This window comes from Marmota monax, unplaced genomic scaffold (assembly GCF_021218885.2).
Source record: "Marmota monax isolate L192 unplaced genomic scaffold, Marmota_monax_Labrador192_F-V1.1 WCK01_AAM20220418_F8-fsc00029, whole genome shotgun sequence".
NCBI lineage: Eukaryota > Metazoa > Chordata > Mammalia > Rodentia > Sciuridae > Marmota > Marmota monax.
Window position 1 is genome coordinate 6,588,749 of NW_026693024.1, and position 27,058 is coordinate 6,615,806.

Below are 27,058 nucleotides of genomic sequence, written 5' to 3' on the forward strand. Positions count from 1 at the left end.
CTATATTGCTCAATCATAATTAGAAGTTTTAATTTTTCTTGTTCCAAAACCCATTCTTTACACTTCTATATATTTCTGTGTGGATGATTTCACGACTAAATTTGGTATCATGGCCTCCCTCACTTAAAGATTTATAAAGCCCATTAGTTTTTATGAAGATTTTTGAGACGCCCAACAATAAGAAACCTGAAACTAGCATTTCCAAGACTTGGAAACCTCTTTACAGAGAGCATCTGTAAACCTTCTTTCTATCCAGTGACCCATGCTGTCTCAAGTGGGGACATTGAGTTCTGAAGGTGTACTGCCCATTCAGATCTCCCTGGTGTGATCTTGGGCTAATTATACTAAACTCTCTAAGAAGAGGATATTCATATTCATAGAGTTGTTAAATGGGATAATATATGTATTTAATACATGTTAAATTATATATGCAAATTACGAGATAATATGTTTAATCACTCGTAAAACTCTGATTTTGATCCTGTAAGGTAAGGCACTTGAGGCCAAAAGTCATGGCTGGACATTTATTCTCCAAGGAAAGCAACAGCCAGGATGGGTGCCCCCCCCCTGCCCCCCGCCACCCCTTTGTAAAGCGTGGTCCCTGAAGTCCTTCCCAGAGCAATCTTTTCCTTCCTGTTCTTAGTATCTGATTTAGAGCTGAGAGCCACTATTTGAAATGTATGCATGGGCCAGGGAGTGAATGGGAGGAAATTAGGAGCCATGGGGAAGAGGTAGGGTTGTGGGCAATAGGGCATCCCCAGTCCCTTTTGATTTGCTAACATAGGAAGTCCAAGTCCAGGGCTACCCCATGTACTTCTGAAGATAAGTTAGAAACCCGGATAATGTTAAATTTCCTGATTTTCAAGTATAAACAAATCATTCATATTAAAGCACAAAGCAACACAAAAGCCCCTGAACTGTTGATTTGCATTAAAAGCAAAGCCTTAGGCACCTCTGCCAAAGAAACAAGGCCACTGTCTTCTCCCTCCCCAGTTGTCTTGCCCACTTTTTGGCTTTTCTCTGACATCTGCCCTTTCCCTTTGCTATCTTAAACTGGGGGGTGCCAATGGATCTTCTCCCTTTCCTCTGAGTACTCCCTGCCCAGTAATCTCCATTTATTGCATTGCCCACTAGATGCCAGACTTTATGGTTGTCTTTTTTTTTTTTTTTCTTAACTCTGTGTTAACACTGTAATCCCTGGGTGGCCTTCAAGGCCTTAAGAGTTAAATCTGAGACTGAGGTCCAACTGTGTCCTAAGGCCACTCCAGCCTCTTTCTCTACACCTTTATATCCATACCATGGGCACAGGGATCACCTCAAGATCTGCTTTCTGGAGTGAATACTCTGTCAAACCAAACCTTTCTTGATAGCATCTCATGACAGTTTTAGGTCAGTCTTTACTGTGCTGCTTCTTGAGACTTACACAGAAAACCAGCCCTTGCTCGCCACCCTCTGTCAGGTGTTTCTCAGCCCCGTGAGGAGCTTTATCTTGTTTGTCCTTGCAATCGCCGTGCCTGTCACAGAACCTGAAATAGATGGTTCCCAAGAGATGGTTCCAATAGATGCTGTGACCTGTGTTTTTGGATTTTACGATGGTGCAGAAGGGACACATATTTAGTAGAAACCACATTTGGGATTTTTACATATTTATTTTCCTTTTGCAGTGCTGGAGATGGAACCCAGGGCCTCCAACTTGCTAGGCAAGTGTGCTACCATTGGTCTGCACTCCAGCTCTGGAATTTTTAACCTGGATCTCTTCCTAGGCAGGCAATATTCAGTCCCATCCTCTCTCCGGATCCTTGGCAGCAGCCGTGAGCCTCAGCTCCTAGTCAGCCCCTTGATCACAAGGGGGGACAGCCAGCTGCAGTGGATGAGTTGCCAGCATTTTGGGACATTGTGTTTTGTGGGTTTGCATCCTATCATGTCTGCAAAATGCCCTTCTGTGTCTGCATAAGAGCTTTTTAGCACTTTGTTATAAAATAGGCTCTGTTAGACAGTTTTGCCCTGCTGTAAGCTAATGAAATGTTTTGTACATGTTTAATGTAGGCTAAGCTAAGCTGATGGTCCATAGATTAGGTGTATTAAATGCATTTTCCATTTACTGTACCCTCAACTGGTGGGGTTTTTCGAAGTAACCCCATTGTAAGTTGAGGAGCTTCTATATATAGTAAAGAGTCAGCTTGTTCAAGTCCCACCCAAGTTCTGGCACCACCTTACTGAATCCTAGGCAAATTTCTCAATCTCTCTGTGCCTCTGGGTCTGCCTCTGTGGTGGTGGGTTGGTGTGCGGATTAGTGGAAAGCACTAGATGGCATTTGGCACATAGTAGGAGCTCAGTAAATTTTAGCTGTTAAAAGTCGTAAGATTAGTATTTACATGGCAGGAGCACTATCCGTGCTTAGCAGAAGACTGAACTCAGAAAACTAGTTTGTCTTTGGCAATAGTTTGTCTCTACAATAGAAGAATTGTCTTTTATTATGAAAACAGAAAAATCCCCGTAGCTCTGCTCAGCAGTGTCGTGTTTTGCAGAGCCTGTTCAATTTGCGGTCACCTCTGCAGATGTGCTGGACTACAGCAGTCATCCTGCAGTGGCTCCTGAAGTGTTCAGTGAAGCACTGTATCTAGGAATGCTGGCAGGATCCTCTTAGAGTCTGGATGCTGAGATTGGACATACATAATCAGAAACATGTTGTATGAAAATAGATGCTGAATATATACACTTTTGGCAAATCACTTTCAAGGAGATTTTTATTTTTCTCCATTTTATGGATAAATATGAATGAAATAGCTTCTCATGCATAGACGCAGAACACATTTGAAAAATTGAATATTCTATACATATAAATGAGCTGGTGAATCTTAGTGATGAGAAATACAAACACTCATGCCAAGCAGACAGGGTTCATTGCCAGCTCCACCCTAAGTAACTGTGTGACTCCGAGCAAGTCACTTAACTTCTGAGCTATAGTTTCCCCTCTGAAGACTGGGAAAACAGTAGTACTTATCTCCCAAGATTGTTTCTGAAGATTATATGTCAGAATGTATGTAAGTTCCTCAGCTCAGTACCTGCTGCATTGCCAGAGCACCGTAAACGTTAGATAGCGTATTTAGTTGACATTGCTACTGAACAGCTCTCAGTGCACACAAATGCAGTTGTGAATACTGATGTGTGCATGACCAGTAGCCTTTTACAGAGTGAGATGAACATATGGCATTAGACATGACCAGCAGTTCCCAATGCGTCATTGTTCTCCAAGGAGCTTTCTGATGACACTGGTATCAAGTATTGCTCCCAGAGATACAGATTCAGCTGGTTAGAGGCACAGGTCTCCATATAGCCCAGTTCAGAACTCCTCAGCCCCAGCACATGCTCCACAGTTTATGTGGTTATATCTATAGTCTGCACCTCGGTGTCATCACCCCAGAAATATGCTGAGGAGGGTCAGGCTGGAAGTATGGATATACTCCTATCTGTTTCCAGAATATTATCTGCTCAAAGGAGAGAGGTCTGATACACGGTCACATCCACTTTTTATCCCTAAGCCCTGTGAATGCAGTATTTGCCCCATTAAATTTTATATCAGCACCAGTAGAGCTATGTAAATTGTATTGACCTGGTTGACTTTTTGATTTTTTGAAATGGAAAAAAATATTTTACTTAACTTTTGTATAAAGCCTCCAATGATTTATGTTATAAGCATTTCTAGATGACTTTTCTCTTTCGCTGAATTTTAAACTCAATTGTATTCTTTTTTAATTCTTAAAAGCAAACTCATTGCTTTGCACATTATAAGCACACAGTGAAATTTCTCTGGAATTGGATTAACCATGAGAAATTACTAACCAGTCATCAAGACAACTGTGAAGATTTATCCGGATGTCATTAAATTATCCATATCAACCACATATTAGTAAAATAGACCTAAGAGAACAAGTGCAAATGCAGCATGACACTTTCACAATAAATTCAGACTTCTGTTCATAAACCTTTGGGAATGGGTGGGGGAACTCTTTGATGTTAATGCCATTTAGCCTTGGATAGGAAAACCCCACCCTTTCATCTTTTTTTGACAAAATTATAACTTAATTTCCTGGAACTTGGGGGAAAGAAAACCAAACATACTTCAATTGAATCAGATGTCTAAAAGTCATACTGAGAGACCTAAGGCCAAGCAGCAGCAGGATGGAGGGAAATCTCAGGAACTTAGTGGTCCTAGAAAAAATGGTCACTTTTCCTATTTGCATATTGATTGAATATGACAAGAAATCTCGTATCTATTACATTAACTTTGTTGAAAGACCACAGAAACACAACAAGCAGCTTCTGCTCTCACTAGGTTGGTTTCTGGCCCCAGCTTCTCCTCCTGGTAGTCAGCCAGGTGCCTGCTAATCGTGTCTACTCGGATGTCCTGGTTGTATTTTAAATTCAACATACCAGAGAGCTCACCTTTGCCTTAGCACATGGAGCTAGAAGGAACTTCAGAGTTGTGCTGATAGTTTATCTTTGCTGGATCCATATTTCCCTTTTCTCACTTGGGGCATTATACAGTTGCCCCTTCCTCCACAAATATCCCAATGACTCCTTTGTTCTTTGAATTCCCATGATACTGTGTTTGCAATTCATTCCTGAAATTAGTTTGATGTTTAAACTAATATTTAAATTAATTTTGCCCATAATGGCCTTCCCTATTAGTTTGTAAATTTCTTGTAAAAGAGGGATATTTACTAATCTTTAGTATCTTTCATGTGCCTTTCACATTTCTTTGCACATAGTGTTCCTTAAATATTTGTTGAATCAATGAAGAAAATAAAGAGACCACCTATCATGGGCTGATGGATATTAAAAGTTAGTTTGCAGACAATACCTTTCAAAAATGTTCATATTTTTATATCCCTGTTCAAGCCATTTTTGCTTCAGTTGGCTCAGACCTTTAAGACATCTACCCTCTAGTATCACTTGTGATGTTTAAAATCTGTTGGAAATAGTAGTGAGCCCTAGCAGTGGAGGATTACCAATGTGCCAGCCTGAAAATAGACTGCGCCTCCATACCAGACTCTTCATTTGGGATTTACCTGGTGTCTTTTAGAGCTGAGTGGACATCTGACAGTACCTAGGGGGATCCCATATTCACCCACTCACGTTCAGGAGCCAGTTAGAATGTGAGAGCGGAGCAGACACTGTCTCTCATGGTGATGTGTCCTGCAAGGGCCTTCCCTACTTCCACTTACCAGGGAAACGCTGCATGTCCACAGCACAGTCGGCACAAGTGGGAGAAGCCCAGAAAGGAGGACATGGCAGGTACATGGGCCTCTGGAAGGTAATGATGATGCTCAAAGGACCACCCATCACACTGGCCCGCATGGCTCCTGCTCCAGCCCTGCTCACAGCCCAGCTCCTTTATGCCCTCAGCAGCTCTCTGCCTTACCCTCTCCTCAGTTCTCAAGTCTCCCTCTGGCCCTCACCTCCTCCCGTCTCTGCTTTCTGCCTCATCTCCTTGTCACGATCCAAGAAAGGGGGAGCCAACCAAAGGCTTCCTAACCACTGACAGGGTTCTGGTTCATTAGCAGCACACAGAGCAAGCAGGCCGGGATGGACAGCGTAGGCAGGCTGCAGCCTGACTGTGAGCGAGTAACAGGTTTATCAGCTAAAGGCAGGTTCAGGACCCTGGAGCTCACTCTTCTGCCGTTTCTCTTGGAAGGGTCACCACTCTAGCCTGTCCTTGCAAGGAGGTACACCTTCTGCTCTTCCAGCCTCTACCCAGAGACAGAATTATCTGTTTAATTCAGGGGCCAAGTGGTGATCAGTAAGAGTATAGATGTAGCAAAGAAAAAGCTTGAGAAAATATTGCAGATTCAACCCTGCAAATGAAATGAGGAATCAGTTTCCTTCCTTTTTCCCCACCCTTTCAACCTCCCCTTCACGGGTTATGTGGGGAGAGAAAGAAGGAAATCAAGAAAGAAATAAAAGATATTCAGAACCTTGGACAAGTCTGCCAAAAAGAAATTACGTCCTATCTGGCTTGTCAAATTCAGGTTTGTCACACTTTCCATAGGAACAAAGGCTGTCTACATATTACCTGTCAAAGGAGGATAACAGTGAAGCATTGCAAACCATTTTGAATCCTCAGGTTATTTGGAGAAGATGTTATTGAAAAATAGCCCATAGGAAAATGTTTGATTCCATTTTACTCAGGCTCAGGCTAAATTTCTCATGACATTGTGGGCAGCAGAGAGGCAGTGGGGACAGGAGGCCAGTGGGGGAATCCCGTGCTGATGAGAGCACAGGGTTCTTTCACAGTGCTATCGACCACACACAATTAATGATGGCCTCGTAGGGCAGCAGGTAGCTGGACTTGCAGCAGCATGAAAAGAGTCATTGCTGTGTGACAGGTGTATGTGACATGCCCTGCCAGTCCTGTTCCAGCAGCCTGCAAACCCTAACCCTCCAGGTTAGGCTCACGTAGGTGGAATTTCTTCTGATACCAGAGTATCTGAGAAAGGGATGGAAAGACACCCGAAGGCTCAGAGGTCTGGTTTCTTTGCCTTTGCAGGGATTGGGGCACTTTCGTGCAGGATTTAGTTCTTGGAGAGTGTTTGTTGAGTATATGAAAGAAGGAGGCAGTGTTAGTACCTTTGAAGTTCCCTAAATAACTAGAGAATTTGTGCCAGAAGCAACTCGGTTATTCCCTGAGCAACTGTCTCAACACATTTTTTTTTCATTTGTTTGTTCAGATTGACATTGCAAATTGTGTTTTCTGGATCTTATTTCTATAGTTCATTAGAATCTGTCATGATAACAGGGATAGAGACCACAGACTCTCACAGGTCACACTTTTTCTCATTCTAGATGTGTCAGCCTGGGTCCTGGCAAGAGATCCTATCAGCATTTGTGTTTCTAATACAAAGAATCAACTCTTTAAAGATTAGAAGAAGTAACTAAAAAAATCATAATTTCTAAGAAGGAATTAGGGAGGTAGCAACTGCAGAAAGCAGCTTCCATTATAGAACTAAGGAACAAAGGAAGGAGTTGGAATTAGTGCCCCTTAACATTAGCTTTGTAGCAGGGTCTCTTGGAGCTGAGGCCCACACCTTGGAAGAGGAGGCATCTCTGAGCCCAGGCACGAAGACCCAACTCAGAAGACAGGCATCAGCAGCTGTGCTGGCACCTCTGGAGAATACAATGGAGCTGGTCCTGCAGACACTGGAAAAATTGTAATCTAGATTCAGCTGCTGCTCATGGTCCAACTGATGCTGCACTGTACAAAAGTGCTGCTGGGGATCCTGACAGGAATGGACAGGCAGCAGGAAAAGCCAGATTTTCTCCCTCTTCCAGCCTGCAATCTCCCATCTAGGCCTAGTTGGTAGAGCCTGACAGAGAGCCACGGACAAAGTAGAAGTGCCATTTGCAGAGCCCAGCCCAGCTCAGGCAGCAGAGCACAGGTCGGTGGGTTTGGAGCTGAGTGGCAGCAGCTCAGTATACCAGGTGAACTTATTCCTTCTAAGTCCAGGGCCCTTCCTGGAGCTTTCTGTTCTGTTCTCTCCAGCTCAATCAAGTCTAAAAGGCCTTCAGCATTTCCAAGTTCATTTTCTAATCCCTTCGTCCTTTCTGTCAGAAGAGATCCATCCCTTAATCCTTTGATGGATATAACTAAGGGGGAAATATGTCCGGGCTCCACCTTCCAATCTTTTCTCTTTTCAGGAGATTTTCTCTTCTGTCAGCATTTCTCCATTGGCCCTTCTGGTTTCCTGCTTCCGTGCCCCAAGAACCAGCTTCCCTGGTACCTCAGTGAAATCGAGGTTGGTGAACCCAGGAGTAATGAAGAGAGCCACAAATTTTCTTCTCCATTCAGTTCAAGAGATGTTAGTTTTTTTCCACTGGATGCTCATCACCTTGCTTAATAGAGGGATAAAATGTGGTCCCTGCCTTGAAACTCATATAATCAAGTGACATGAACAGGTGTGTGTACTCTAGTGTAGATTACAGACCATAATGATAAGTGGCATAACATGAGGCTGGAGAAGCAGTTGGATCTGAGTCCAGTCATGGTTCAGCCATGCATGAGTAAGATCACCAAGATCACCAGCACGTGTGTTTACTACACGGCTTCCATGGTGACTAGGATGATCGCTCTTTAGGAGATGGGGTACTGATCAATTAGTGAGCTTCCTGAGGTCACAAAAACTAACAAGTTTCAGCAGCTGAGGGATGTCCTTTGTAGATCTCATGTGAAGATGAAATGAGCTATGGCATATGGAAGTACTGAGTGGCAACTAGTAAGATGTTATGACCTGATGAATTTTACACAGTCTTAAAAAATAAAGAGAAAGAACTTACCTTATAAGTTAAAAAAAAATTATAAGTTTTTTAACTTTTAAGAGTTTTTATACAGACTGTCCCCGACTTATGATGGTTTGACTTACCATCTTTGGTTTTTATTTTTTATTTTTAACTTTACAGTGCTGTGAAAGTGATGGGCATTCAGTAGAAACCATACTATTTTTACCTTGACTCTTTCTCCAGGCCAGCAGTATGTGGTCTGATCCTCTGTGGCAATACTGAGCAACAGTCACAAACCACATCCCCCAGTCAACCCTGCAATCACGAATGCAAACACCCAGTGCTCTCTCGTGTGCTCTGCTGCTGAGCTGGAGTACTCAGTTAGGTCTTATGCATTTTCCACCTAAGTATTTTGAGCTTCCAGTGGGTTCATCAGGCCATATCTCGTTGCAAGTAGAGAAGCATCTTTAAGTTAACCCATTTAACCCTTATAATAATTTGATGAGGTAAGGGTTTCATTCCTAATTTATGGAGGAGTTCACTGAGTCTGTAGGAATAGAGGGATCCTAGGAAACATGAGAGGGGACACACCACTGGGGTTCAGCATATGCAAGGATGCCTTCAGGAAGAGGGGGTGCTTTGGTAGGTGTGCTGTGATTTATGGGTTCTAAAGAGACCTGGGAATCCCGTGCTTCTGTTCTCAGATCCCTCTCTGCTCTCACTCTTCCCCACACCCTGAGCACTGTAGCTTCCGCACTTCCCTTTCCCCATCCGCAAAATCTGGATTGCACCATCTGCCTGCTGCATGTGCGGATGGGAAGTGAAAGTTGCAAAACCTTTAGCACACTCAGGTAACCAAGATATGGCAGACTTTGGAAAGAATAAATCTGAAAATTTGGCTACATGATTGATCCTTAATATAGAAACATTATTATTCATTTTGCAGAAAGGATATCCATTATTATTGGACTTGGAATGTTACCTCTTGATTGGTGATTAGCTTGCTCACAGTCTTAGTGATATTTTATAGGGTTTATTTGATAGAACTCTGAAAAAAAAAACGGGTTTTTCTGATTCTAAATAGTTCAGATTCTTCAGCTGACAAGCACAGGGTCATATTTGGAGAGGAAAGAATTGTGATAAGAGTGGAGCTGATAACAGGGCACCCTGGAAGAGGTGCATTCTCTGAATGCCTCTGCTGGGTTCCCTTCTGACCTCCAGGGGACTAGAGGATGGGACTCAGTTAACCAAGAGAATCCAAAATTTAAACTTTAGGAAGGACAAACCCCACTAATAACCTTTACCAGGTTTTCCCTTGCTAATATGAGTAAGGCCAGCACTTCACAATGATTCAGGTCTTTCGAGGTACCCCTTACCATACACTGTGGGACAGTTTTGATTGGACAACAGCTTGTGAGGTGCTCAGCACCTGCTTTTGCAGATGAGAAAACCTGGGTGCAGAGAGCTGGCGGTATGTGTGCCTGGCCAGAGGTGGCATGCCTGCCCTGGAGCTGCTGTCCCTGGGGATGAGGACTCTCAGGAAAATACATGTTGACTTTTTCCTTTTCCTGTTGGCTTTCAATATGACAGATGGCCAGAAACTCCTGAATACGTACCCATGTTTGGTTATTTGAATAAACTTAACCTTACTGAGTCTTTACTTCCTGAATAGAAGGTGTGGTTACCTCTGTGATGGCCAAACACAGGCTTTAAGCCACATTTGCACAGATTCATTTGCTGAATCTGCCCCTGCCCTGGGGCATATGTCCCTTTTGCACATACTATATTTTGCACTAACCATTTCTTATGGTCTCCTTTGCTCTGGTCTGTGAGCTCTATGGGAAGCACCGTAACTTCTGAGTGCCAATACAGACAGCCCAGGCAAGGCACGTATTAGATGCCTGGTGGGTGCTAGTCATAGTGTTCTCAGACGCTTGAAATGTGCAGGTTCTTCTGCAGGCCAGCACCTGAGCTCAGGGACAGGTATTTCTCCATCAGAACCCCATGTTCAACTTCCTGAACTAAGGCATCACCTCGCCCTCCTGAACTTTCTTGTAGGATTTATTGGACTTGTTTGAATTTGGTGCAAAGGAAAATGACGCTTCAAGCTCACCGTCTTCTTTGTTGAAGTAGACCCTAATATTAACAGCTGGTATTTTATTTTAAATCCAGAAAAAGTAATTTAAAGAAAGCTACAGTCAATGCAACTGTGTTTAATATTTCCTTCCATTATGTTCTTTCTCTAGGTGTAACTAAGCACAATATCCGTTTTCCTTTAATTTTCTTTTTTATATAGTATTTGTTATTTAGAACATATACAGTGTTCAGATTTAACAGCATAATAGTGCAGTGGGTACCCGTGAAGCCACCAGCCACCTGCAGTGTTGTCACCAGTCCTTTCCTCCCCACCTCATCCTTCCTCCTCCCTCTCACTCCCTTTATTTGCTCAGAGCAACTAAGCTGTTTTCTCTTTTAAAATATAGCTTTTTTTGTTTTCTCTCCAATTCTACTCTATGATTGAGAGCTGATTTTAGACTATTTTCTAGAAATATTAAGTCAATGAGTTTTTTTCAAAAGTAATTAATTCAGCCTAACCCACTTTTCCTGGTATTTCTGACACCAAGTAGATAGAGCTCCCACATAGACACAGGGTGGACATCTGTCCCCTGGGAGGAGAGGGTCCTTGTCAAGAAGCAGCTGAAATATTTTTAATTCCTTGGCATGATGGAGGTCAGGAAGAAGTATTAAGAGGTAGTTGTGTCAAGGGATCTGGCCCTAGAGGACCTAAACTAGACTGGGTTACCGGAAGTGAAGGAAGCAGCAGGTGGGATCCATGGGAATCCATTCTATGAAAGAAGTTTGATCTTTATTCTATCTTGAACAAGCCTTTGGAAATTGTCTTAAATTCCCCAGATTCCATTTAGATTTGTTCACTTTCCTCCAAAAACTGGGACAGTCAGATGACTATCAGTATGAATTCAGGCAAGTGAAAGTTACTTTCCCTGGCTGACCCTCAGTCTTGCCACATCGAATAAACATTCCTTATTAGAATGGGGGACTTCAAGAAACTGAGATGATTTAAAATGAGAAAGAAGTTGCAAGCCTGCTTTTAGAGTTTATGCTCTTAATTATATATCATTTTGAGGTTAAATTTATAGTTAAGAGGTTTCTTAGTCTATTTCATGTTGCTATAACTGAATACCTGAGACTGCATACTTTATAAGGAAAAGAAGCTTATTTGGTTCATGATTCTGGTAGCTGGAAAGTCCTTGCAGAATGATGCCTGTGTCTGGTGAGGAACCTTTGGCTGTGTCACCACATGGTGGAGGGTACTACATGACAATAGTGTGCATGACAAAACAAATAGACATGTGCAGAAGAGACCAAACACACAGCCTGGCTTCCCTTCCTCCCTTTCTGCTCTTTCTCTTCCTGCTCCTTTCTGTCCGTCTCTCTCCCTTCCTTCTTCCCTTCCCTTTTCTTTCTTTTTTTCTGTTATTAGGAATCAACCCCAGGCCTCAGACATACTAGGCCAGTGCTAAGCTACATCCCCAGCCCTGGTGGCCTTGTTATGATAATTTGCTCTCTTGAGGACTAATCTAGTACCATAATCCCTAATCCAGTATCAGGGAAACAGCTCTTGATCCCTTCTCAGGGTGTGTCCTATGACCCAGTCACCTCCCTATCGACCCCACCTCTCAATACTGTTGCATTATAGAATTAAACCTGGATGTGAGTTTTGGTGAGGATCGAATACATTCAAACTTTCGCAGGTGTTCACAGACCCAGAGCGAGGTTCCTTTTATTTTCTTTTATTTTTTTCAAACATGGGCCTCCATTCACTTTAAATGAGGCAAATGGAAGGGACATATCTCTCTCATAGTAAGTATGATTAATTGGGAAAAACATACGTTCTGCACTTAACATCTGCATTGTATTTTTTAGCATACTCACAGAGATGTACATCCACCTCCACAATCAATCTTAGAACACTTTTGACACCCCCAAAACATTATTATTTTTGGCATTTTTAGTCTATATGAATACTTGACCAGATGCTTTAAGGTAGTGAAACACAACTACAGAACTCTGGGCTCCAGGCCCCCATTCCTCTGCAATTTCTTCTTTAATTAGAGGCCCATGTGATACTTTATCTTAACAATGATGTCTGAGTCACTTTCTTTTCTTTGTCTTTTCTATAAAAGGCATTATATTTAGGCCAGAAATGTGAAAGCTTACTCTGAATCCTTGATGTCCCTTGGACAATATGTGCCCATCCGTGATGGCCAGGCTCTCCACTCATATCCTGTTCAATGAGAGTAGCACAACATATCATTTTTCAAATGTACTGTACTATATACTTGTTTTAAAGCATTCTAGAGCTTTAAAGTAAGCCTGAGAGGATTTAAAGGAGTTCACTGGCCACTTGAGGGCCATGATATAAAAACCATTCACAATTAATAGAATATAAGGTTCCAAATGATGGTTCTGCATGGCTCCAATATGGAACACCATGTTCTGCAAATCTCCAAAATGAACCAAAATTCTGTCAAAAGTTATGAGTAAATATGAGCAACTTCCTATCAATGCTAAGTTCCTATTAATGCTAAGTTGCCTCGGTAGGAACTGTGCCCACCTCTGCCCAACACAGTATGCACCTGGCACTCAGCAAGAGTCGGTAATAATAAAAACAAAATATTGGAACAAAGCGACAAAATCTGTAAAGATCAAGACAACGTGGAATCCTGATTTAAAACAATCTGAATTCATAATGTACCAAACTTGTCAGCCTAATTTCATAAGTAGTTTTTTATTATCAAATGAATAGATGGAATTTAAGTAAGAGCTGTCAAACATTTGGATATAAAGCCAAATAATTGATAGTGCACACTGTTTTTATAGGTACAAGTGATTTTTAAGTTAATTTAGATAAAGAACACAATCACATGTACTGTAAACAGACTGGAAGTACTTGTATATCAAGATAATTAGTCTAAAAGCTAAATGAATCATTTGAAAAGGAAATGTCATGGAAGGCACCATAGGGATAAATGTTAGTTTTGGTCTTACTTCCGTAATTGTTAATTAGGCTGAATAGACTACTTCTGGAAAGAGCAGTAGAAAGCAAGCAATTTCCTGTGAACTTGTTGTGGACCAAATGTGTATGTGTCCCCTAAACTTATATGTTGAAATCCTAACCCCCAATATCATGTAGGGTCTTTGGGAGGTAATTAGGTCATGGGAAGTGGAAACCTCAGGAAGAGAGTAGGGTGCTCCTAAGAAGAGACAGCACCTTGCTCCTGTGTTCTGGGCTATGCACAGAAATGTACCTTCTCTCTCTCTCCCTCTCCTTCTCCCTCTCCCCCCTCCATTTTCTTCTCCTTTTCCCTGTCTCCCTTTCTCTTTCCCCACCCCCTACCTTGCCAAGGAAGTAGCAAGAAAACAATTGTCTCTAAACCAGGAAGAGAACCTTCCAGCCCCAGATGGTGTTTGGACCTGAACTATAGTTTCCAGAACTGGGAGAAATTGATGTTGTTTAGACAGCGTAGGCTATGGTATTTGTGTTAAAGCACCCTGAACTAAGACAGAGCCCTTGGGTTTAATGAGAGGCCTTATAAAACAAGAGTTAATACCCCAGCCTGGTCTTAATAGAACTGCATTTGTTCTTGCTTTGCTGTTTATCGGCTTTTTGACCTTAGATTAGTTAAGGACTCTAAACTTCAATTTTCTCAGAGACATGGTGAGAATGGCAGTAGTGGTTGTCTTATAGGATTGTGCTATGCATTAATGAGATGATATATATAAAGTCTCTGGCACACAGCTCCCCACAAATGGTAACCATTGTTAGTAATATAATCACAGTAAACTCAAGTGGACATTTATTTTGATCCAGGAAGAGAAGCATTGCCCATAGAAGTTGAAAAAACATTCTGTGACAAAACTTGGCCAAGGTTAAAAGCCAACTGTAAGTCAGCTTGAAAACTGCAGAACTCTGTGAAGAACATGTGGAAGAAACAGAGACCTCCCACTGTTTGCCTGTCAAAATAATTTCTGTGCCCAAAACTAATAGCAAACATAATAACTTAGCCTAAAGGAAAGAAAAACCAGAGACTGACTTAGTGATTGACTAGTACAGAAAATTTGCTTCCTGGAGAATAATAATCTGTTATCCTATGTCAGTAACATTAAAAAGGAGAGTGGAGTTTAAATCTAGGGGAAGGCTTTAATGAGAAGCAAACTTTTTGAATAAAAATATGCTGTGCTGGGTTTTCTTATTCAACTGACCTTGTAGGATGATCTCTTTTGAGTTTATGACAGATGCATGGGGGCTGGAGAATTTTTGTTTAATCATGAAATTATAAGAAGAGACCTTTGTAGACTTGAACCCAGAAGGTCCATGGCAACATTTGTATTTCAGATATGGAGGTGAGGGGAGTAAACCTGGAGCAGGGGCCAGTTAGGATGAATAGTGTCACTAAACCAGAACCTCACTTTTTAGACCTCTTCTCTGAAGTCCCTTTGAAAGCTTATTATAATTCATCTTAGGTCATGGATTACCATCAAACTCATGTGTCAATTGAACTGGGCCAGAAATTTTGTCTGTTTTGGCCAGAAAGCTACTGCCTATGTATGCTTATGAATGTCACTCCCTGTCATCTGCCCCACTGTGTGCTGAAGTGGGTGCCACCTCCATTTTGCAGATGAAAAGACTAAAGTGATTTGGCCTCAGTCACATGTCAGGCCCACAGCACCACAGGCAAGGTCCACACCTAGCTGCCTTGGCTGGTCAAGATCCAGTGAGCCACGTTTAGATTTAGACCGTTCATTACTTACGTGGACACCGGAAGAGAAGCCCAAGACGTGCACTCTCACACACAGGAGAAGGACAGTACTGAAACCAAAGGAGGGTGTATTTGCTTCTTAGGGCTGCTGTACCCAGGCACCACAGACAGCATGACTCAAATATCAGAAATGTATTGTCTCACAGTTCTGGAGGTCAGATACCTGGATTCAAGGTGTTAGTAGGGTTGGTAACTCCTGCAAATCTCTCCCACACCTCTCCTTGTGATCTGTTGGTCATTCTTGGCATTTCTTCACTTGTAGACAAGTAACCCCAGTCTCCAGCTTCATATTCACATTGTCCCTGGCGTCCTCCTTGTGTGCAGGTCTCTGTCCAAATTTCCCCTTCTGATATTGGATGAGGGCTCGTCCCAGTTACTTCATTTTGATTTGACTATCTCTCCCCCTCTACCTCCCATATATCTCCTTCAAATAAGGTCACATTATGAGGTATTAGGGACAGGTCTCCAACATACCTTTTTTTGTGGGTACGTATTCTGGTCTCTAGCAGAACAAGTGATGACAACCCAAGTTGTGAAATACCCTGTTGCATAGAGGTTTTATATTCCCCATCTCTGTTCAGAGGAGACAGAGGCAGGAAGCCGCAGACCTCCTCAGACCCAAGAGAAGATGAGAAACTGCCTCATGATAGGGAAACAGGGAGGCAAGTAGAAGTTGGCCAGAACTGTTCTTCTTCCAGCCTAGATCATGAGAGGATCACAAGCATCCTGTCAGTGCAGATGAGCTGTGGCTCAAGACTTCACCCCGTGGCCTGTGGGGGTCTGTATAAGGTTGCCGGGACATCTTTGGCAGAGCCACCTAAGAGATTCTATAGGGAACTACACAACATAGAGCTGGTGGGACAGAAGCCTGCCTGGCTCTAGCTCATGCTCTTCGTGGCTCGCCACCCACCTCAACACACCCAATTCTTCTGTCACCATGGTGTTGACATTTGGTTGTTGTCTGGGGTCTCAGGTCAGTTTCCCCCAGAAAGCAGCCCCAGTGGTGATTAGCTGCTGGAAGCTTGTACCAGGTGCTCTCAGCATCCGTACCTGTGAGCAGGAGGGGCAGCCTGGGAAATGTGCAGAGGAAGGAGCTGTACTATGACGAATGACAAAAGCCAAAGCTGACCCTCCTCTGCCAGCAGGTCTGGGAGTAGCATGGTCAAGCTCAGGAAGAGGTTTCCAAGTCCACCTATAAAAGGCAGACTTTTAAAACTTGTATTTATGTAAATATGACTGCACTGCAAGGAGCTACCACAAGACAAATGACAATGCCTTTCTCGTCATAAGGCATATGCTCTACAATGTAGATGTATGCAAAGTATATGTACATATGTGATTTGTTAGAAAATATCAGTTTGCTGTTTTTAACTCTTAGTACAGTCTTTCAACTGTCTGTATTCGAACTGCATGACACAGTTTTGAATATGGCTCGTAGAGTACTTATTCTGATTCATGGAAACTGCTTTTACTAAGTTTGTGAATCCTAGAAATTCTATGCAAAAATCGTATTTGTGAAAATATATGCTTCTCTGGAACAAGGATTTGAATTTTTTCATCATATTCTCAGAGAGGTCTATATCTTCCTCCCTCAGAGGTAAGAGCCATCGTGTAGAGTCAAGTGATATCACTTTGTAGGCTGCACTTTGCCTTCTCCAAATACAAAAGAATAATAGATAAAAATCTAAAAAGAGAAAATAAAAATGTCACAATCATGCTCCCTTTCTCCCTAAAGAAGGCACATCACTGTGAGCAAGAAACAAACACAAAGCGGAATGTGGACTGTGGGCTCAAGATGGTAACGGGAGGGGAGGACGCCTGAGGATCACCAGGACTGAAAGAGCCCAGCGTCAGGTGCCAGAGCCAGAACCACTGCCTCTGTGACCTCTGTAGCTTATTAAGCTTCCATCTGAGGAAGAGAGCTAGACACACAGGCCTCCTTAGCAGAAGGAGATGAGCCATCCCAGCCTCATCCCCAGCAGCCATTGGGCAAGCTCACAGTGATGTGCCTTCTTCAGGGAGGAAGGGAGCATGATTATGGCATTTTTATTTTCTCTTTTTAGATTTTAACCACTGTCACTTCCATTTATGGCTAAAGGTTCAATGGAAAAGCCACAAGAACCTCTAGGCAAGGAAGAGTGAGAGAATATTCTCAGTTATCTCCCATCCAAAGGAGCCTGCACACACCACCCAGAGCACTGATCTTTGAGTGTCAGCCTTCCAGATCAACAGAGTATGAATGCACTGCAGATTAAAGTAGAATAAGAAAAGATCTCAAAAACTACCTGATGTCCTCAAAGAGATCAATGGAAGAATAACTGTAAAAGAAACCAGCAGGAAATTCTGAGTAAGGGGCCAAAACAGGCAGAAATGAGGTGTAAGTAGATACGGAAAGAAAAAAAAAACTATTGGAATCTCAGAAATGAGTAATAGATTCATTGAAATAAAAAAAATAAGCAATTTATTGATATTAATTGAGGGAGAATTAATAGATAAGAAACTATTATCGAAGACTCACCCAGAATATAGCAGGAACAAAAACAAAAACCTTTAAAGTATGTCAGTTAGCAGAAATGGAAGAGAGAGTCAAAAGTTCCACAAATTTGTTGCTCTACATACAAAAAAGAATGAAAAGAATGACTAGAATTTTTCAGAATTGGAATAAGACCTGAACCCTCTGATTGAAAGCACACTCTGTGTACTGAGCAGAATAAATAAAGATAAATACATACCCAGCCTCATCACAGTCAAACTGCACAGCCTCAGGGGTAAAGATACAAGGCTTCCAAACTGCCAGGAAGAAAAGACAGATTACCGACAGAGGAATAGCAGTGACTGACAGCAGACTTGTCATCATTACTAATAGGTACCAGGAAAATGTTTTCAAAGTGCTGAGGTAAAACAGCGACAAACCCACAATCGCGCACTGCCAAACTACTTAAGTGTGAGGGCTTTTAGACACGGGGATACTTAGAACGTCAGCCTCCCACAGATTTTCATTGAGGGGGAAAAAAAAGCCGTTGAAGAATATTCATCAGAGAGCAAAAGTGGAAAGCAAGTACTACAGTTTGGATCAGGAGTGTCTCCCAAGGCCCATGTGTTAAAGGCTTGGTCACCAACCTGTGGCACAACTGGGAAGTGATAGATCTTTAGGAAGAGGGACCTAGTGGGAGCAAGTTAGGTCACTGGGGGGTGTGCTCTAGAAGGGGATTTTGGGAACCCAGCCCCTTCCTGTTTCTTGCTTCCTGGCTACCATGAGGTGAACAGCCTCCTCCCCTTTGTGCTCCTGCCATGAGGTTCTGCCTCACCACAGGCCCAAAGGCAGACCAAGTGATCATGGGCTGAAACTCTGAAACAGTGAGCCAAAAAGAAAAACATTCCTCCTTTTAAGTTGACTATATAGTGCAACAAATCTGCTAAATCTCCCCTTCAAGAGGAGTCTGCACACACCACCCAGATTATATCAGGGTTTTTTTTTTGTTTTTTTTTGTTTGTTTGTTTGTTTGTTTCCCAGTAACAACAAGCTAACACAGGAGGAAAGAGTGTTGGGGCTGGAAAAGACTTAAGAATTTACCCCTCTTGTAGCCAGCCACGTTCTGCCCACTTCACTGGTTTGGGCAGAATGACAAGACTCCTATCCCAGAGACAGAGGACTGTGGTACTGCAGCACAGAAGCAGCAGTGGTTGCTGGTTTGCATTGGTTCTCCTAACCCCTGATTTCCGGGGGGGGGGGGGCACTGGCTGCTGGTTGCTACTTGGCTGTTAGCACAGATGAGAGAACCCTCTTGCTGAGGAACCTCCCACTGTTTTGTTTATTCACTACATTTGCTTATTTTCCTCCTAGTCAATTAAAGGAGTTGTTAGTAAACCCACCCAATCTTTGTTCCACGGAAAACATTATCATTCTGGTGAGGAAACAGCTCTGCTCTCTGCACCTCCCCAGGGAGAGACTACCTGTGCCTTCCAAAGCTATTTGCTGTACAAGCTGTCACAAGTTGTATGGAAAGTCCATGGAGAATTGTCTGACAAAAAAGAGGTGGAATGCAAGAAATAAATATACTATTAAAAATATTGGGCTTTTTAAACAAAGGTTTTCAAATATATAATTGAATTTTTTTTTTTTTTTTTTTTTTTTTAGAAAAGGGAATCTGTTTAAGCTGTAGTTCAGGGGCCTACCTGTAGTGGTAGCTCCAAGGCCCTAGTTTTGCTTCCCAACACCACTGAAGGAAAATTAATATGTCACTAAGTAATTGTGACATTTGTTGCACTGTGAAATACCAAAAAATAATAATTAAAAAATTAAAAAAAAAAAACAACTGGGTGTGTTGGTATACACCTAAAATACTAGCTACTCGAGAGGCTGAGGCAAAAGGATCATAAGTTCAAAGCCAGCATCGGCAACTTAAGGAGAATTTATCTAAAATAAGATCTGGTGGTGTAGCATAGATGTACCATTATCTGTTTGATAATGGGTTCAGTCCCCATTATCAAACAGACAAAGTCATTGGATTGTAAATGAAATTTAACTTGTTTATGAAACCACCAATAACTAAAGGATTAAAAACTGCTATAGATACACAATGGAGTTCTACTCAGCCATGAAGAAGAATGAAATTATAGCATTTTTCTGGTAAATGAATGGAACTTAAGAACATCCTGCTAAGTGAAATCAGCCAGATTCAGAAAGTCAAGGGTCGAATGTTGTCTATGGTAAGTGGGAGCTAGAACAAAATAAGGAAAAAGAAATGTGTGGGAGTTCCATGCAAATAGAAGAGAGATCAGTGGAGTAGAGAACGGGGATTGGGGGGGGAGGAGAGACAGAGAACGGGAGCCATGGTGGAATGAAACTGACCAAATCATCCTGTGTACCTACCTGAATATACCACAGGAGAAGAAAGGGAACGGAGAGGGGGAGGGAGGGAGAGGGGAGGGAAAGGGGAAGTACTAGGGACTGAATTGGAGCAAACTGTATTCCATACATGTATAGTTATGTCAAAATGAGCCCCAATATTATATGTAAATATAAACATCTTTTAAAAAAACAGAAAACTTTGTATCAAAGTGACTGAAAAAGTATTTACCAAGCAAATGCTAACGAAAATAAAGGTAGTGTAAGAAGTTCTAACTTTGGGCAAAAGGCAATAATAGAGATTAGTAAGTACATAAATACTGCTAGAAGGTAAAATCCACCAAAAAGACACAATAAACTTTTATATTCCTAACAATACGGCTTCAAAATAGGTGAAACAAAGCTGATAAAATTACTGGGAAAACTTATAAAGTTGACGAAAGTAGGAGATTTTATTATCTTTTATTAGAAACTGATAGGTCAAGAAGATCAAGCAAATAAATATCAGAAAGGATATAGAAGATCTGTGCCCTCGGTGTGGTTAGGGAAGGCTGAGTGAGCCGGATGACTGAAGTCACAGCCACACAGCCAGTGCTGTGCTGTGCTCCTGTTGACGTCCCCCAGGGCAAGAGGAACTGTGCAAGAGAACAGAGATCTAGAGGAGGAAAAAGAGGCAGTGCACACCCCACCCGCAAGGACGGTTACGTACAGGAAAGATACCGAGTCAGTAAGAGGATGATAGGGAGAACTGTGCAAGAGGAGGATGGGGGCCATGTAGAGGGGCTGATGGGGTCTGGGAGGATCGACATGAGGCTGGTGGCTAAAGGCCAGAAGTGGGGTAGGGAGGGCAGAAGAGGAACTGAGAGGAAGTCACTTAGTGTATTCCAGAAACCTAGTCAGCCAGACTGGCCTGGGCCTGGAGAACCTTTGAAAGAGGTAGAAACTTTTAGGAATCAATTCCACAAACAATATGAAGCCACTGGGTGGTTTTTAACATGGCCAGTCTTTTAAATCTCCCCACAAACCCCGTAGTGCTGGGGATGGAACCCAGGGCCTCATGCATGCTGGGCAAGTGCTTTACCTCTGAGCTGCACCCCAACCCCAGTGGTTAAACACCTGAAAGCCTAGATCTCAGTATCCATAGATCTTCTGGTATTCTCATTTAAATATATATATATATATATATGAATTTCTCTTACTTAAAAAAAACAAGGGCCACTAGTAGCTATCCCATGTCTGGTACCTACCAATTAGTGGAATGTATGCTTTCTTTCTAAAGCCAAAACTTAAGACTTGTTACCTTTCTTAGCTTGAAATACTTTGCAATACAATAAAGTGTGGGCTTTCTAATTCCATGGTTTTTGAAACTGTATTTACAGTAATGTATGTTTTTTTTTTTTTTTTTAGTAAATTGCGGGGGGGGGGTGTTTTCTGGCTGACTGCCTTATTAACTGTTACCCATGGAATACTGACAAAAGTGCTTGGTTGGGGGACTTCTCCCATTTCCTTGTGACTTTGCCTCACATCAAGAGCTTGGAAAGTGTGCTCCTCAGCTTAGATTTTGGAGAGGAGATTTCATCAGTTAGTTTCCTACTGATCTTCCTAAATTTACATGTTCCTTAAGGGCCACAAGAGTGTTTTCAAAAGGAAAAACAACTTGCATAGCCACCCAACTTCCATCTCTTATGTGACCCATGGGTTATTTATCACAGCATCCTGATTTTATTTTAGGGGAGAAAACATAGGATGTTTCTCGGGAGCTGAAGTATTTTGTCAAAGACAGGAAAATGGTAGCTGTATTATGCTCTTTGATGTACTCTAAAATGATTTATTGGTTTGACACCTTATTGATATTTTAAGTTGAACAATCATTTATGTATATTTAGTTCTTTAGAGATTTTGCCATTTAAAAGTTTATATTTTTTCTGGATCAGTGATTCACGGGGAGTGGGGAGAGGGGGTGTTACTGGTATCAGATTTGGCATAGATCAATTTGCAAATTTGTCCTTCTAGAAAATGTATAGCTTATTTCCTTAGAATATTCCTTTAGGAGTTCATAGTTATATAATGGAACATTTTGTCTTTTAGTCTATACTAACATGTAGTCTAGAACTTGTATGTATATCTGAGGTTATGTTGTGCCTAAGCATGTTCACAAGTGCAGGAACTTCTAAATATATCTAATTTCAATGTCTATCCAATATAGTGATAAATACTGAGCTAATAAGAAACCATGGAAAAATGGAATAAAATGGGGGAAATAATTGTTTGTGTTTATTATATCCATAGAGGCAAAATTTGAAAACAACCCCCGAGATGACTACTTTCTAACCCAGTCCCTTGTTTTAATAATTAGGAATAGCAACAAATAATGACATTACTAATTGAAATATCCATTTTGACAAGCCTTCACTTATTTCTCTATTAAGATGGCTTCCTGAAAGTATCATCAAAAGTTAATGAATTGCATGTTAATTAAATTTGAACTTTTCTCCTCCAGAATTCAAATGGGAAAATCTGAATATGATATATTCAAATTGCTTTATACTAAATTGGACATTAATTGCAATATAAATATAATATATGATAACGTTACACATGAATGTGATAAGAATCTGTAGCATTCATAATAGAATTTGCTAATTTTGAATATTGATTTATCTTATCAGTTCATTTTGTTCCTGAAAATTCAAATGCTAAAATAACGTTTTATCAGCATTTCCTAATTAACTAAGTAAAAGTTTCCATGAAAAATTTATTTTCATCCAACTAACAAGTCCATCTATCTTTTCTTCTCTTGTTTTGTTAGCCTCTCAGCAAATACCCTGCCGTGATAAATGACATCTCATTCTGGTTGCCCTCCGAGAATTACACAGAGAATGATTTCTATGACTTAGTCCGAACAATTGGAGGAGACCTGGTGGAAAAGGTTGATCTTATAGACAAGTTTGAACATCCAAAGTAAGTGGAAAGCTTTCTGCTTTTATATTTTCCTGTCTGTGTGTGACAAATGGCATGTGGAAACATACAATAGAATTTCACCAGACCCCAAAGCGCCTGAGACAAAATGTCTTCTGCATTCATGGTGATCATACAGCTTATGAGAAAGCTCTTTTATATCAGTCCTCTCTGGAAATCTTTCGAAAATGCATTTTTATTCTTTCCTGGCTTAGTAAAGAAAGTATATAAAACAGAATGTTTTAAAGGTCTTGCAGTTTTTTGGTCTTGTTTTTAGAAGTAATTTCTTACCATTATCACTGTTCAGATACAGAGGAGAGGAGGCAGAGAAAGAGTGGTTGGTGGGGTAAAGGCTGTTTTGTTCATCTCAATGAATATTTATTTATTAAGCATTTCCTACATATAAAGATCATTCTTAGGACCCAGAATTTAAATGGATTTCAAGCAGAATTAGGTCTGCCTTCTTGGACTCCACAATCTTATGGGAAAAGCAGATTGTAAATAAATAATCCCACCAGTTTGGAGTATTATAAGGAAAAAAATGCACTGGATATAATCAAAGAACTCATTTCAGTTGGGGAAGTCAGTTTTGGCATTTTTGAGACATTGAGGCTGACAGTAGAAGTTGGAGGGGCATTGAGGGAATGGGGAAGGGACATTCCAGAAGGCAGATGGGCATCCTGGAGGGATGATGGCATGTGCAGAATGTGGGTGGCAGCAAAGGACATGCAGCTCCAGGAACTAGGTGGAAAGGCATGAAAGAGATGGATGTTGGTAGAGACATGCCTACAGGCCAGCAGGGCCAGCACATGCAAAGTCTGAGGCTGGGATTTTACCCAAACTGCCATTGGAAACTCCAGAGGGACAGGAGCAGGACAATCAGTGAAATGCTCTAATTACCTTTCTGACCTGTCCTCTGTAAATGAGCCCCTTTGACTCCCACCTGTGAGCGAAGGATCAGCCACCCCCTCCTGTCTAGCTCTTCGTCTCCGTCCTTCCCTCTTGTCCTAATTTGACAGCTGTATTATAGCTACGATGTCAGGGCATGGGGTGTCCACTTTCCATCCTGCCTGCAAATCCCCAGCTTTTTGCTTCTTTCTTTGTTTTTTCAAGTCTTTCCCTAGATAAAAATGTTCATTTCTTACTGCTATTTCCTTTGCCTTATTTCCCCTCTTATTTAGATGACCACAGTTCATTATCTGTGAGTTTGCTCAAGGTCTTGTGGAAACAATATCTCTGTACTTCCTACATGTTCAGAACCAACTGTTTTTGTTATTTTTGTTTGTTTTAAATAGTTTTAGTTATAGATGGACACAATACCTTTATTTTATTTATTTATTTTTTATGTGGTGCTGAGCCTCACATGTGGTAGGCCAGCACTCTACCACTAGCTACAAGCCCAGCTCCTGGCTGTTTATATTTTAACAACAGTTTGGTAGGATATAAAAACCTTGGCTTGCCTGTGTGTGTGTGTGTGTGTGTGTGTGTGTGTGTGTGTTGAGGATCTTGTAAGTGTTGCTTAGTTATCTTCTTGGGTTTAACTTGATTAAGAAAATCTGGGGCCAACATTTATCTTTCTATTTTTCATCCTAAAGGGTTCTTTCTTTATCTTAAATGTTGAATCTGTCAGGATGCTCCTTAGCATTGACCTGTTCTCCCTGATCTGTTGTCTTCACAAGTCATGTTTGACCCTGCTTTTTTTTTTTTTAATAAGAAAAGTTTTCTTGGATTATATCTTTAAATATTTGTTCTGATCCTGTTCATTCTTCAGGCGTTTCCCTTGTCTGACTCTTTTCCTCTTCTCTCTAGCAGTTTTAATCTCTATTTCCACTCCATTTGGTGCTTCCTCACTGTGGTCTGCTGTCCCTTACTGTGTTTCCTGCTGTCTCTTCTCCCTTGTGCACACTCATTTCTATCTTTGGTTACCGCCCTCCCCCCTTTTCTGAGTTCTGCAAGCTCACATTCCCACTGCTCCTTGTTTCTTGCCATCTTTCCTCTGAGTTATTTCTGTTTTGTGATCTTCCTTCTTACAGAAATTGCTTTCCTTAGTCTTAAAAATTCATTGCAAAATATTTAGCCAGAAATCTCATATGCTTCAGTGGCAGCATTTTCTATTACTTTCCCATTGATAAGCTTTTCTGCCACTTTCTTTGCGTTTTCCTTAACCCTTTTTTAATTGATATTGAAGTGGTGTACATGTGATTTCTTCTTGTTGCTCATATTTGAAGGCATTGGCTTTCCCATACCAGCTCCATGTAGGGAGACTGGGAAGTAAGGCTGGGGTAGGTGTGGCCGGGAGGGCTGGGGTTATGGTCTAGGCTAGCTCGATTTTATAATCTTACAGCTTTCTTTCTCTCCTCTTTCAAGAAACCAACTCTTTAAACATGGCTCATCTCTTTGGTTCTTTGTATAGGTCTGCTTCCTACCTCAAATCTACAGTTGTTAAAAACAGAACATTGACCCTTGCTTATCCCAGTATCAAGACTTGGGGACAGAGATTTCTTTGAACTTCAGTGTGTGTGGGGGGGTGTATTTTTCCTGGTGTATGTATGCCACCTCATGGTTTCTCCTCTTCACTTTTTCCCATTTGGCTTCTATTTGACTTCAGCTGTTTGGGACAGCCTAATATATCTTGGAACTTTGCAGATGATACCTGTCTCCTAACTTTATAGAAAATGAAACATATGGGGTGGTCTGGGTCTTGGACACTATGCCAATTCAGGCTGCACTGTTATGTGAGACAAAAATTCCCAGGACTTTCCATGTTGATACTGAAAGTCTCGTCTTTACTTTTGTAGAATAAGAAAAATGTTGGCACGAGACTAGTTGCTAAGTACTAACCACTATGCCAAAGGTATGGGACTTTTAATTTTTCTTTTCTGCTCTTGTTAGTATGCAGAAAACTCTCTGGAGTCAAGGATTCAGGATTTGTTCTTAACTTTTGACTTTGCAATATCTTCCTTCCTGATATATCCTTAGATCCACCCCTGCCTCTCCTGCCACCTGTGTTCAAAGCGAGATGAGTAGCCCTTTTTGGTTGAAAATTATCAGGACCTACCAAGTTGCAAGTTGTAGAGAGATGTTAAAAGCCTAGGAAGAGCTGGTCACAGTGCCACACACCTAAAATCCCAGCTGCTTAGGAGGCTGAGACAGGAGAATGGCTAGTTCAAAGCTAGCCTCAGTAACTTAGTGAGGCCCTAAGTACGTCTGTGAGACCCTGTCTCTAAATAAAATACAAAATAGGGCTGGGGATGTGTTCAGTGGTCGAGTGACCCTGAGTTCAATCTCTGGTACCCAAGAACTATATACATTTTGGGGAAAAAAAAACTAGAAAGCAGAGAGAAGTTCCTCTAGTGTTGGATGTTGGAGTAGATGTGGCTTTGCGGGTGGGTGAACATCCAGTCTCTCTGACTTGTGGTCTCTGTAGGTGTGGAAGGTAAATGGAATGTGTGGTGATGAAGGAGATTGTGGTGGGGGTGGAGTAGCATCAGGGACCTTCAGGCACAGACACACCAGCCAGGCCAGCAGTCTATCAAAAGACCCTGGTGAAATTCCACTGGACTGTGTTAGAGGCACTCGGTTCATGCCGGTCTACACATACAACTCCACTGTGACGGAAGAAAGACACATTTCTCCAGTTCCTTCAGGAGACAGGACTTTTGAATGGAGATTTGAAGACAGTCAGCCAAAGTTACTGCTCGCTGGTACTGATCTCACCATATCTTAATTATAAAAATATTTAAAGTTTATTATTTTGAAGATATGACAAATGACTGTCCTGCGCAGGGCATGAGCGCATCTTAATAAGGGGCTTGGTGATTGGAGTAAGGGTTGCTCTGGGGGAGATTGCTAATTATCTGTAAAATCCATCACGAACAAACCGCATCTTAAAAATTATACAACCCTGATTTGTTAGCTGAGCAAATTTCTACCAACTAAAAATCTATATTTCTGATCCTCCACTACAACAAGGGGGCCAAGTTTAGACAAGGATTAATAACCTTAAGTGTTTTACTAAAACACTATTTCTAGAGCTTTCCTTAAAAGTTGAGTTGAGGCTGTCCTTTTTACTTTTTCTTCTTGCTACCTGGATGTGACTGTTATGCCTGGCTCTCTTGCAGCCATTTTGGAC

At 41.6% G+C, this 27,058-nt stretch overlaps 1 protein-coding gene across 22 annotated transcripts in view; it reads left to right on the top strand.

Moving 5' to 3' along the window:
• Fars2 (phenylalanyl-tRNA synthetase 2, mitochondrial) overlaps positions 1 to 27,058 on the top strand; it is a 512,601-nt gene that overhangs the window by 327,021 nt on the left and 158,522 nt on the right. For all 22 annotated transcript variants that reach the window (XM_058582377.1, XM_058582368.1, XM_058582373.1 and 19 more), the window contains one exon: positions 22,778 to 22,929. In XM_058582377.1, the coding sequence (XP_058438360.1) occupies positions 22,778 to 22,929 (152 nt within the window). The remainder of the gene's footprint in view (positions 1 to 22,777; positions 22,930 to 27,058) is intronic.